This window comes from Vitis riparia, chromosome 10, assembly GCF_004353265.1.
Source record: "Vitis riparia cultivar Riparia Gloire de Montpellier isolate 1030 chromosome 10, EGFV_Vit.rip_1.0, whole genome shotgun sequence".
NCBI classification, from domain to species: domain Eukaryota; kingdom Viridiplantae; phylum Streptophyta; class Magnoliopsida; order Vitales; family Vitaceae; genus Vitis; species Vitis riparia.
The window spans coordinates 21,785,993-21,800,079 of NC_048440.1; the positions used below are offsets into that span (position 1 = coordinate 21,785,993).

Genomic DNA, 14,087 nt, shown 5'->3' on the forward strand with positions numbered 1-14,087 from the left:
CGGGTTTTCCATTCGAATCAAAAACTCATCGATGATATCTTCAGCATCATAAACCAACTTCCTTACCTCCTCAGCCATCTTCCAACCTTTTATCCCTTTGCTGCGTCCTCTGGACATCCCTCAGGAAGGCCACCATGGCTTGTAGCTCGTTCTTGATCCATTCAATGTCTTCATGAACTCCAGACAATAACTCTCCTTCTTCCTTCAGCTGCTCACTTAATTTTCTTAAAAGAAAAGAATCAGAGCTTCAGCCATTCCTAAATCTTCTTCTCTCACACCCTCTGATGATTCTTACCCGAAACCTCAAAAATTTAGCAGGGTCAAGTCAACACAGGAAATTTAGTGCATTATAATTTACTAATATGGGGGGTCTCCGAGCTTTCTTTTGGATTCTTTCTCCTCGTGATATTGACATAATGGACCAGCTGTGGGTCACAAAGAATGACCCAAATGCAAGCCATTGGTTTACCACCAACCTCTGATCTTGTGATATGAACATGTGTGAGACAGTGTTTTCAGACTTGACTGACTGGGAAAATTCGCAGATGGAGAGGAAAGGGACCACGAAAGCAGGGAAATAGTCCATGGGGTTGAAATGTTCAATGGAAAATCTGAAACAAGGACAAGCCTCGCGGTAAGCACCCGAATGGCCTGTGTAAGAATTGAAGAGTAATTTCCATGGCACTTCCGCACATGAAAATGGAGTTCCGTATTCTTTTAGGTTTTAGCTTTTATTTTCCAGATGGGTCCATTGCTTTTGCTTCTACTTTCAGTCAATGAAATATGCTTTGCTCCCAGCTTAAGTCTTGGGTATAACCTCTGGTTCTACAGACCTGCATTCACTTTTCTGCAAGTGACTTGATCTGAATTTGACCATGGTGTCCAATCTCTGTTCCCCTTTTCTCCCATGCTCTTTTTTCTTGGGAAATGATCAGTCTACTTGACAAAGGAGTCCCACTTGTATAAGATTCAAGTACAGTAGATCAGAGTGTGCATGGAGGATCAAGTTATGTAACAAAAGGGGTGAATCTTTCTTAAATTTATTGGGTTTTTCGAAGAAAATGTCAAAAGGTTAGGATATCGAAGGATATTAATTCCAAGAAGTACTGAAAACCATGGGGTCAGAAGAAGAAAATCTTTTATTCCAATTCAATGTTCATACTTTCTTTTACAAGCCCCTTTATAGTTGATTTTGCAAATAATTAAAGCCAAAAAGAAAAAGTAAGTGACCGATCCCGGGATTGACACATGGAGCACTAAGGCCAGCCCAGCCCAGATATGGGAAGCCCATGGGGCCTGAAATCCCTAACTGGCGAAGATGGAGACCGGTCGTGTAGGTCCATCACATCACAGCAGCCACTGCGACGCACCTACCAATCACAACCCTGCACCCGCGTCGCACAGGAACGCCCCTCGAGGTTCCTCACACTCGTCACCATTTTCAATACCCAGAATAAAGCCTCACTCAGGGACCCTTTAGAGCTTGAACCACCTACACCCATGAAGAAGCTTTATCGCAAAGGCACTGTTCACCCTTCGCCGCGCCGGTCATCTCCGACCAGCACCTCGCTTTCTTCCTTCTGCTATCCTCACCTCGCGGCCGCTCTCTCGCCGGAGGACCGGGAGGTTCTGGCGTACCTTCTGTCGTGCTCCGGCACTTATACTAGCGGCAACAGGAAGACCACCACCCAGAAGAGTGGGGACCATCCGCCCTGTTCAACTGCAACTGTTTCAGATGCTATACGAGTTACTGGGTGAAGTGGGACTCGTCGCCGAATCGTCAGCTCATACACGAAATCATCGACGCGGTCGAAGATGGGTTGGTGCAGAGTAAGAACCAAAGAGCAGGAAAGAAAGGAGGAGAAAAGGGTGTACTGGGTCAGATGAGTTGAAACAGTCCAAGCTGAGTTGGGGAAGGACGAGCTGGGTCAGCCAGAATCGGTGGCGGAAACTAGTGGAAACGGCGGCGGCGACGATTATGAGGGTTGTGGTGATGATGGAGAAGAAGGGTCAGAGAAGGGATCAGTGAGAAAGTTTGTGAGTTTTCTTGGAGAGAGGATTTGGGGTGTCTGGACCCAATAAGTTGGAGGAAAGGTGGGTTTCAGTTTTCTTCTTCTAAAAAAACTTCCTTTTATTCTGGTTTTTTTGAATAACCCGATTACGATGTAAAAAAAAAGGGGTTAGTTTTGATCTTCATCAGGACTTTGTTTCTCCAATATCCATGTCTGCTTTCTATGTTAAAGCTCTGTATATATTCAAAGGAATGATGAATAGCTGGGTAATCAATTTTGGGTTCCCTTTTCCTAATGAATTTTCTTACCAGTTTCACCGATCATATCCCTTCATCAGACGGTGCTTCTCTCTGTGATTTTCCTCCTACCATGTTTTCTGGAGACAAGGCCATCGAAAACGGCTTCGTATGACTCCACATTCATTTCCAAAACGACGTCGTACAGAGGGTCACTCGACTCACTACCATTCCACTCCGCGGAGATTAAGAAACAGGAACGAACAAATGGCGATATACCAATGTACCCAGGAGGGTTCATTTAAGGGAATAATACACTCGTAATTGTACAGGGTAGAATGGTCAGAGTAGAAAAAACCTGAAAGGTAGGTGTCGCCATTGACGAGGTCGGCAAAAGTAGGCTTCGATTAAAGCAAAGGGGCAAAAAAGCCACCACTAATCCTTGTTCTCAAACTCTAGGCCATTTTTATGTCATTTTACCCCTCTTTAAACTGATATTTTACATTGGAATTTTAGAATGACCGAATTGCCCCTCACAGACTCTTAATATTGATTCTCACCTTTTTTTTTCCGTTTTTTTTCTTTTCATGTTGTGGATAAAAGAAAATTGAAAACCCATCATGGAATATAATTGGGTCGGTCCATTTTAATGGAGATAAATGGTTTCATTTTATTAACAAAAAAAGACCAAATTATGAAAAAGAGTGATTATGGTTTTTTGTTTTTTTTTAAAAGAGTAGTTTTTTTAATGTTACATCTTATTTATATTGCAAATTTGTACTATTTTGGTATCTTACTCGATTGATTATGTTTTTTAAAATTTGTTTTTAATAATTATTTTTATTCTTTAACTCAAAAATAATTTTTAAAAACAGTTTAGAAAACATGGTGAAGCATGTCCATTTTTGTCTTTTATTTTTAAAAACCGATAAAATAATCTTAAAATTATTTATTTTAGAGAATAATGGTGTGTTCAAAAAATTTTGAAACAATTTTTTATTTTTAAAAGCAAAAATTTGTTTTTAAACCACATGGTGAAATATTGAAGGGAATTTATGTTTTAATGGACCATTCGGAAAATATCTTATTTTTGGAATCTAACTTTATAAAATATGAGAATCAAATTTTAATATGAGAAGTAATATTGTTTTTATACATTATGAGCTGGCTCCATTTTTTGTGCAAAAATTTCCCAATATTTGAATTATGAGAGAAAGAAAGAATTTGAAATTTTTTGTTTTTTGGTTAGAAAATGATAAATAAATAAAAATCACAAATTCTGAGATTTTTTAGTAATTAATAATCTAGGGTAAAGACATGGTTTATACTACTCCATATTAATTTTTTTTTATGCTTTTAAGGCTATTTTTATTATTTTTTCTTCACTTATTTATTTATTTATTTCATTCTTTAATCCATTATTTTATCCTTGTACCATCCTCAAATTTAGGATGGGAAGAAAGGTTTGCATGCCATCCCATAACACAATTAAACAAAGGCTTTAAAAAGTAGTGACATTGAACTCAACCAAGGATTCAATTTAAAGCCAATAGAACCCCATGTCACAACTCTTTTGAGTTGGCTTTTGGGCATGCCATGAGAAGTTGATAAATCAAAGTACATATTATATAGTGCCTTTCTTTATTGCTTCACCACTATTTTGTCTTGCAAATGCCTTCAACTTTTGTCTCATGACATGCTCATCCTTTTTATTACACATTTAATACAATGGTTGTCTTTTGTCTCTCATTCAACTCCAAAAACAAGTGGGAGCCTTGCATTAATATTTTTGGAGTCTACTCCTCAATTTCCCAACAAAATGCCCTTCAAATTGGTAGTTTCCCTTCCATCAAGTTTAGGTTATTATCCTTAATACACTATATGAATGGGTAATTTAGTCAAAAAGAAAAAAAGGAAAAGAATTTTTTTCTTGCAATAATTTTTTGGACTCTAGTCTTTAGACTTTATCCCTTGCCACTCTATTTTATAAGAAAAATGAAGTGGGGGTATCTTAGAAATGCGCATCTCGTCTGCCTACTTTCTGTTTGGTCATTTATAAAGAAGATAGGCAAAGGGGACAAATGGACAGTGGGCTCAAGTCTCTGTAACCTCAATTCAATATTCAATGATAATAATACCATGCTTCTCTGTACACCATACACCCATCTTCTTTTTTTCTTTTTTCTTTTTTTCATATTTTTGAAGAAAATAAATCCTCTAAAATGTCTGAAATTTTAATTATTTTGAATCGAATGAATTAATTTGTTTTTTTTTTTTTTTAAAGTGTGCACCAAAACACACTTTTTTCTTAGTCTTTTGCTCCCATTTCAATCTTTGATTCTGTCTGGGTCATGGAGGCTTGGTGATCATAAATTTTTTTATGTCAATGCCCAAAGGTTTAGGGATGTGGGGAGTCAACAGTTTTGAATCAGCTTTTCTAAACATACCCTAATAATGGATAATTTATTTTTTATGGTTGGAGACTTGGAATGGGTCATTAGTCAAGAAGTGCAGTGTTGATCACTCTCCTCAAATTTTTAACCCTTTTTGTAGTTTCAAGGAAATCCCCTTTTTTTTTTCTTTTTTTCTTTTTTTCAAGAAGTGCAGTGTTGATCACTCTCCTCAAATTTTTAACCCTTTTTGTAGTTTCAAGGAAATCCCCTTTTTTTTTCTTTTTTTTCTTTTTTTAGTATTGAGAGACTTACATTGAAAATGTTAAAAGCTTATTAAAAAAATTGGGGTATTAAAAAAATTATGAGCTGGAAAATTAAAAATTTTTAAAAGCAATTTTTAAGAACAAGTGATAAATTTATATTTTTGTGTAAATTTTTTTTTTTTTTTAAAAACAGATAACAAATTTATGGGGAAAAAAAGTCTTATTTTTATGTTTTTATTTTTTTATTTTGTAATAAAAAGTAAAGCATCCTAATCCTGATTTTAATAAAAAGATTTTTCCAAAAGAGTAAAAAATATCATGTGTCAAATCCATAAAAGTTTGAAAAAAAGACTAATCAGGAGTAAGTCTAAGAATGATGTTTAACTAGACTTCCACCAAATGCAGAATGTCCTAATCATTTTGGCTTCTTCTCCACTGCTAGTTGAATGGTTTTCCAACTTTGAACAGTGTGTGATAACTACATAAAAGGCCCTTTTCCTAACAAAAAAAATGATCTGGGCATTGCTCAAAAGCATACCAAACCCCACAAAACTGGTGTTGAAAGTTTGAAAAGCAAGAGCCATTATCAAGCTTGACTAATAGAAGCATAATTTGGTGAAGACTTGATCAAATTGCTCCTTATTTTACTCTTTCATCGTGTAACGACCCGTTCCCAATCTTATGGATGTTATTCACTTTGTACCCAATAGACCCTCGAACCTTTAAAATATGTTTATAAAGTTAAGAGGAGCCCTATCCGCTAACTCGTGACTATGAGCCAAACAGACAAATACCCATTATAAGGATTAACTCTGATACTATTTGAAACACTCGAATTTAGAAATTGACTAGTACTATTTGTAATAACCTATTCACTATCATGTAAATATTATCTATTTTGAACCTGATGAGTTTTCATTACTTTAAAACGTGTCTATAAAGTTAAAAGGAGTTCATACATATAAACTCAAAAATTCTTTTCGTTATTACTATCACTATTATTGAACTATGAAATCTTCCTCCCAGCCGCTTAGAAAACCTCTGCATGACCATGACTTTGATTAAGTCTAAATAACACATCCTTTACTGAATCAATAGAACATTAGGAACATGGGGTTTATCGCTTATCTGTTTATACATGAGGACAACTACAATGAGGAATTCATCAACATGGTCTGCTATGGCATATAGCAATCTGTAAGAACTTTCTTTACATGCATCACAGTTTCTACCAAATATCAAACAGTTAGGATTAGCTTTAGGGGATTTATGGATTCATCTGCTGTACCGTATTGAAATGCCACCAGTCTTAGATTCCTGGGGTACGGTTACATTAGATGGTTGAGGAGAACAAGTATGGACAGATTACAATGTGGCCTGAAGGATTAGGGGATGATGCATACCTTCCATTGGGTCAGGCATGTACAGGTATTGATGAGCTCATGGCGACACAGCCTTTCAAGCGTTCAAGAATGGCGTTGCGGTTCACTAGTCCTGAGTGGGAAGTGAGGGGGAGGCCCTCCTTGACACACTCGTCGTACTTCTCCAAGGCGGAAACAATGGAGCTGAAATCAGGCCGCTTTGAGGGGTTGGCCGCCCAGCAGCGCTTTATGAGGTGTGCAAGTGCTGGCTGGCAACTAGCAGGCAATGGTGGCCGAGCATTCTGCATAATGGAAAGAGCCAAAAGGGAATCATGCCCCATGTTCAGGACTAAAACATGGGAATTAGACAAAGAAAAACAGGAAAATTGAACAAGGGACTCATTTGAGGAATAAGAAATATATCAAATCCACACATCAGACACCCTGCATATCCCTTTCTTTCTTGTGATGCTATTCCCATACCTTGATGCCCACTACTGACCAACTGGGATGGAAGAGCCCTATAAATGCTAAACTCCCAAACCCCCCTCAGCCATGAACCAGGTGCAGAATCTGATACCAAATGTATTTTTTCTTTAATTTTTTTTGTCGTTGTGCCCGTGTTGTGGGGTGTGCTGAGTTATGTTCTTAGTGGAACTTCTTTACTGTGAATTTTCTGAATCAAACCATATCTTTCATAGATTGGAGATTTGGTATAGGGTAATGTGCTCGAATGCTTTTAAACCCAGCAATATCCATAGCAGAAACTCTTGAGTCTCTATGGATATAATCAATAACATGAGTAAATATTGATTAGGGTTTGTCCATCCATGGTGGCCCCATTTTCTTTACAACAGGAAAGAAAATGACCCGAGGAAATGTAGGATTCTGCAGTGAGAGTCTGCCTTCCCATTTCGGGAAGTTTCCCTGGCCAAGTACCAAATGACCATCCAAACAGAATGATAGTCAGCAGACAAAATTGGCATTCCATCGTGCAGAAGATACAAAAACAATTAAGTTGAACCCACATGGAAAGGATCTGTAGATGACACATGAAACTTCCTGATACATCACCTACAAGTGTCGGACATTTGTTGGTAGTATTTCTCCTATGATGTTGAACAAAACACGAATAGGCCTAAAAACTTTGACAGTTGCTCTTCTCTAATCATAGGAAAGAACATTAATAAGGCCAGATTTCCTTTTCTATAGGATTGGTAAATTTGACAATGTTCATGATTCTACTTCTCTATAGTACCACTTTTTCTAGAACTTTCTGTGAACAAAGATCTACAAATTTTCCCAAATCCTCTTTTTTGTGAATGGCATTCCATGATCTATCCTAAAGTTAAGAAGATTTTCATGTATGGAACTATTAAAACTAAGAAGAATTCACATACTTCAACAAAAAAAGGAAAAAAAAAAGAAAGAATTTGGATTGTGAAAGCAAAATTCTACTGACCTTCTCAGAGACAGCAAATGCAGCCTGCACAGGGGTCATTCCTTGAAATGGGAGCAGAGCTGTAGTGAGCTCCCACAGCACAATCCCAAAACTATACACATCAACTTTTCTAGTGCAGGGCTTCTCCTTGATCATCTCAGGGGCCATCCACCGGTAAGTCCCTGTGTTTCCTTTTGTTTCCCGACATTGTGTTTCCAAACAAGATGTACCAAAATCAGCCACCTTAACCCTCATTTCATCATTGAGAAGCAAGTTATTTGACTTGAGGTCTCTATGGATGACCCCTTGTGAATGAAGGTACTCCATTCCCCGGGATATGTCAAGGGCTAACCTCAGTATTGTTTCTGTTGAAAGTGAGTATGGCTCTTTCTTGTTGAGATACATCCTAAGAGTCCTTGTGACATGTATTCTGTTATTATACAGTAGACAGGGGGCTTTTGACAGGCTGCAATGAACTGCAAAGAAGCCGACTAACCAATTTAGAAACACAAGACTCTGATGTATATGTTCAATCCTCGAAATAGTTATCCACCTATGTACTTAGAGAAAAGGGATATAACAAGGAACCAGAAGGGATAATTGAAAGAATAAATTCGAAAAGCAGAGGAAAACAAATATACAGAAGATAAAACCCGAAAATGCTTGAATTGGAACGAAGTCTTGTATGGGATTGGGAACAAGTTTGGAATTACCTGAACTATATTGGGATGAAAAAGGCGAGAAAGCAAGGCGACTTCAGACTTGAATTGCTGTTCAAGCAAAGTTCTGGTCTCCTCATTTTGGTTTGGAATCCTCACCATTTTCACGGCAACTGCTCTCTGCTTGTAAATTCCTCTGTAAATTCTACTGTGCGCCCCAGAAGCGAACTTGTTTCCGATGAAGAGCTGGGAAAGATCAGCAGTCCATTCCTCCTGATCGTCCTTTGAAACCTCCCAGTTGTCCAAATTTTCAGAATCCAGTATCATGGACCATGATTCTAAGCTGTCAAATCTCCTCCTCTCCATGATCTCCATATCAGAATTCGACTTGGTTTTCGACGTGGAAGGGAATGGTTGCGGTTTGCTCTTCGGTTTTCGAAGGCGAAAACGGTGGAAAAACGAGGTCGCCATTGAAGCTCTGCTCCTGAATTGGACTTCTCTACCTTGAGAAGTCCTCTGCCCTCAAACGCCTTGTAGAAGAGAAAGGATGATATTCTATTATTGAAAACAAAACAAAACAAAACAAAAGATCAAAACGAACCGTCAAGAGGAGTTCTTCTTCTGAATGTGTGAATTGATTTCAGAAAGTGCATGAACTGATTCAAAAACATGGGTTCTGAAGAAAAATGGAAAAGGGAGATGGGTTTTCATGAATCAATCCAAACAATCACAAAACCAAGCACACCCCATCAAAATCCACCCACAGATAAACCTCCCAACACCTCTCCATTTCTAGATGACAACCCAGGAAACGACGCCGTTTTGCATGGATTTTCAAAACCATAACCATGAAAAAACAAGAGAGAAAAAAATTCACACACAGACTAATCTATCGGGTTTCATGAACTCCAAGAATTGCAATGAAATGAACAGAAAATGAAAAAAAAAATGAAAAAAAAAAAAAATCATGAAAATGAAAATTTTTTTTCCTCCCTTTTTCCCCCCGAAAGCGAGAGGAGAGTGCAGATTTTCACGGCTTTTTCAAATATGGTGAGAGGATTAGGTTGTTTAGCAGTAGAAAGATGAATTCAAAGCAGAGATTTCAGGGGTGTCTCGTGATTGCTTGGCTTGAAAGTAGAAGGCAGAGAGAAAAAGAGATTTTTTTTTCTCCTTCAATCGAATCCAACTCTCGTAGCTTTTTTTTTCATCATTTAATGCTAAGTGGCCACAGTAGCAAAAAGTTCAGCAATAGATTAAGCACTTTTGGATATCTGGAGACTGGATATGCCTCCATCTTATGAATTTTTTTATTATTTATTTATTTATTTTAGTAGATACTATTTAATTTTATTTAACTTTCTAAGAATGAATCAACAAGTGGACATCACTCACACCCTCTAATTGAAAATAGTGATAGTGCATGTTCTTAAGTTGTTTAATGGAATAACTTTGATTCTATAATGATAATATTTTTCTTTTTCTTTTTTTAATAAATTGAAAATTTTAATTAAGAAAACAATAAATTTGTTAAATAAAAAGGCCCACTAAGGAAATATAAACACAACAAATAAAACCATTGCTCATGATTGAGCTTTTTAAATAAAATTTTACTTCTAAAAACAATAAAACATTGTCTTGAAAAAATTAATTTTTGATAACAGTTTTTGAAAATGTCATCTAATATGTATTAACACTTCATTTAAATCTTAAGGTTATGTTCAATCCCAAAAAATGCTAAGAATATGAAAAATGATTTTTACATATTTGGTTTTTTATATAAAATATTAAAGAGAATAAAATATAATCAAAATTATTTTAGAAACTTATGCACTTTCAAATTATTTAATTTTTATATCATAGACTTCAAATAAGTTAAATAGATTTTAAGTAATATATATAAATAATTTATTAACTTAAAAAAAAAAAATTTCTCTCTATTTTCTTTCTTTTATATCTAATTTGAATTTCATTATGACTCTGTTTAGTTTTTGGAATATTCGAGGGAAAATTGAAAGGAAAGAAACTAAAGAGAAAAAATAAAAACTTTAAATTTAATAAAATATTTTTGTACATTTCTTCAAACTCATTTTACTTATTTCTTTTTATTATAGTAAGATTAAATAATTTAAAAATATATAAATTTTAAGTTAATTTTTATTATATTTTATTTTTTTATAGTGCAATCAAATATGAGAAAACCATTTTTTAATATTTTTTTTCTTTTCTTAGTATTTTTCAAGAACCAAACATATATATTTTTATGTATAAATAAAATGTTAGATTAGTTATAAAATAAATAGACAAAAAGTTAAATAAACATATACATAACACTTATAGTAATTAGTGATTGAATGTGAAAAATATTTATTTTAATTTTTTTTATAATAATAATAATAACAATTCAATGATATTAGAAGGAAGAAGAAGTATATAATATAATAGAATAATGGCCAACTCTACATATAGTGGACTGGGCTTATGGATTATGTTCACCGCAATCTCCAATGGCCCCATGCATATCGCAGGGCTTTGTCCTACAAAGATCTTATGTTAACTCATGGTGGGTGGGTCCAAATTCAATTCTTCTTAATTTAATTAAAATATGAACTCAAGAACATGCCTAGAAACCATTAAGGCATAAAAAAGTCACTTTAGTGATGACTTATTCTACGGCTATTTGGAAAATATTGATTCCATTCTAGAATCAAGGCATCAAACTTCATATTTCTTGAGTGAAATGGGGTGCAGCATTTCATTCCGGGAACAAAGAATCATGCACCATTTTTTTCCCTTATCAAATGGAAAGAGCATACTCTCCTAATCTTAGAATCCATTTCCCCGTGCTTTTGGAATGTATTTTTGACGTAAAAGTGTTTTTTTTAAATAAATAAAAAATCAATCTGATAAAATTTAAGAATCAATTTATTAAGAAAATAATTGAATAATTACGTATAGCATTTATTAAAGAAGCATTTGATTCAAAAATACTTTTAAAGAGAATCGACACTTTAAAGATGTATTTGACGGACAGTGTTTTCATTTATTAAAGCATTTTTAATAAAAATGTTATCTATAAAAGTGTTTTGATAAGAATCGATCAAATGTTTTTTCATAAAATAATATATATATATATATATATATGATTTTTTAAAACTATTTTTTTGAGTCTTGTCAAATATATAATTTTTTTAAGAAGTGTTAAAAACATGACAAAACATACTCTTTAGAGTGATTTTTGAAATGTTTTTATTTAATACGTTTTTAAAAAAAAAAATATTTTTGAAAGAATCATTTAATCATATGTTTTTTCAAAAATCACTATAAATGTTTTTAAATATTTTAAAAACAATTTTCAAAACCTTGTCAAAGGATTGAATTTTTTTTTTCTCCAAAAGCATTTTTAAAAGCAATCTCAAACATATTCTTAATATTAATTCAATTTAATTAGAAAATTTGAAATTAAAACTTTTGGTTTTTCAGTCCATAATATGGACGGAAGTGGTTTTTTTTTTAAATAAAATAAAATAAAATAAATAAAATAAAATTCTTGAAATTACTCCCCCAACGCTCAGCTGAGAGCCAAATAATTTGAGACCCATTTGCATGCCGTCCTTCGCAAGTTAGGTTTGAGTTGTCTCTGTCCGCTGTGGTGGATTTGGATGATGTAAAAAGGGAGTCAACTTCTCCAAGCCCCACTTGCCTTGTTCATGGGCCAAAGCCCAACCATGGCACCTTGCCACGTCACATATTTTGTCCTAGACCCAACAAGCCCTCATCACACCCGTCCTTCAGAGGACGGGCCATCATGTTAAATCGGAAAATTCTAGGGTATCGATTCAGTACCGACCGAACTTATAATCTCAGTCGTTGAAAGTGTATCATCAGATTGAAGCCGTTGGATGAGAGTATAAATATATAGAATCAAAGTACAAATAAATGAGGCCAGATACAAAGCGATGGGATCATGCTTTTTGATAGACACCGATGCGGTATTGTAGTGGGACTCACCATTCAGATGAGCGAGCTTGGGCTTGTGTGGTTTCCCAAACCCAGCCCAAGAAGGAATGGGCTTGCGGTTGGGCCTAGGCAAATTTGGACTCCAACTTTGTAAAGAGGGATTCCCATTTGAGGATGGTAGAGATGAAGGCGTTGTGATAATGACTCTCTGACAAAGATGGTGATGGGGGGGATGAGGGTGATGGTGGTCTAAGTGAACAAGGAGACATGTGGTTAGGGTATGTTAATGGGTCATAGCTGACGAAGCCATTCAATGGATTGAAAATCATATTTTTCAATAAATTTTTAAAATATGTGGATATGAGAACTTTATTTTTATTCAATTATGAGATTATTGTTAAATTTTATTATTTATTTTCAGGAGAAATTATTTAAGAAACAATTCACGACAAAACATTCTGTAAGACTAAAATCTAAATATATTTGGATTATAGTTTATCAATAACTATCGCAATATGTAATGAGATATTTTTTTTTTTACATGTTATTACTATGAAGAAAAAATGAGTCAAACTTTGTATTGGATTGTGAGTTTTGATTAATCTTATTGCATTTCACATAGGTTTTTTGTACGTATCTTAATGACCAATTCACCCCTATTATAATTTAATCCCTTTATGATTTAGGTTTTTATTTTTTTTAAAAAAAATTAGATAGCGACTACAATTAAGAAATAAGTAAGAGAATCACCACTAGTGTAATTTTTCCCTTTTGTTTAATTAATACATTTTTTTAATGTTGGTGCACTCGCGTGAACATAGAGATAACATTGATAGTTCAACTACCTTAAAAATTACTTATTTTTTATTTTATTTATATTTATATATGATTAGGTTAACACTCTCATCATATATTTGATGATTTACACGCAACCAATGTCAAAGCTTAATTTCTAACACAATGGATGATTTAATTACATGACGGAAGGACTAGAAAATAAAAAATTTAAAAAAAAATTATTTCAGGATTTGATTTTAAAATTCTCTCATAATTTTAATTTTCTATCTAAAATTATTATTGATTTTTTTTCTCTTTCCATTTTTCATGGCTTCACAAATAAAGAAAAAAAAAACAAGGATTTTAAAGAACAATCAATTGTATAAGTTTGTAACATAAATAAATAAATAAATAAATAAATAAATGAAAAAAATCTTGAGCCTAGAGATAAAGAGTGTGAATGCTACGTATAGCCCTTGCGTACAAGAGTTGATGTGTGCATTATGGAGGAAGTGGGGTCTTTGAAAGGAAGCTAGTGCGGTAGATGTCCATAAATCTTCATTTGTACCCACAAAACCCTACTTAAACCCAATTCTACCTTCTCACTCCCTTTCAATAAATTCACATGGCCACCCTACATTTTAAGATAATATATATGGGTTTATGGTTAATAATCTACCCTAATTATCATTAACTCCATAATATCAGTGAAATATACATGAAAAGTTAAAGGTCCGTTTGGAAATATTTTCATAAATAAAATATTTAAAAAAGAATAACTTTTAAAAAACTCGAGTGTAAAAAAACATTCTTCTTACCTTTTTCAATATTATGCATTTATACACAATAGTACAAGTTTTCATAATATTGTCAACACTTTTTTTAAAAAAAAGTAACTAAAAATATTCAAAATTTATTATCGATGTTATAAAATCATTTCCAAACATGACCTAATTTTATAAAATAAACTTGATGTGAAAATTAAAAA

At 34.1% G+C, this 14,087-nt stretch overlaps 2 protein-coding genes and 1 pseudogene across 2 annotated transcripts in view; 1 reads left to right on the forward strand and 2 right to left on the reverse strand.

The window, feature by feature from the left end:
* Window positions 1-117, reverse strand: part of LOC117923232 (probable disease resistance RPP8-like protein 4) — a 2,530-nt gene extending 2,413 nt beyond the window's left edge. The window contains exon 1 of the mRNA XM_034841455.1: window positions 1-117. This exon is cut by the window's left edge and continues 69 nt beyond it. Coding sequence (XP_034697346.1) covers window positions 1-117 — 117 coding nt within the window.
* A 1,383-nt stretch (window positions 118-1,500) lies between these two features.
* On the forward strand, window positions 1,501-2,082 carry LOC117923233 (annotated as a pseudogene).
* Window positions 2,083-6,318: 4,236 nt separating this feature from the next.
* On the reverse strand, window positions 6,319-8,942 carry LOC117924047 (serine/threonine/tyrosine-protein kinase HT1-like). Its single transcript, XM_034842598.1, is given in 4 exon segments — window positions 6,319-6,567; window positions 7,728-8,119; window positions 8,122-8,182; window positions 8,420-8,942. Coding segments are annotated over 4 exon segments (1,119 nt in total). The 5' UTR covers window positions 8,837-8,942.
* Window positions 8,943-14,087: the final 5,145 nt, after the last annotated feature.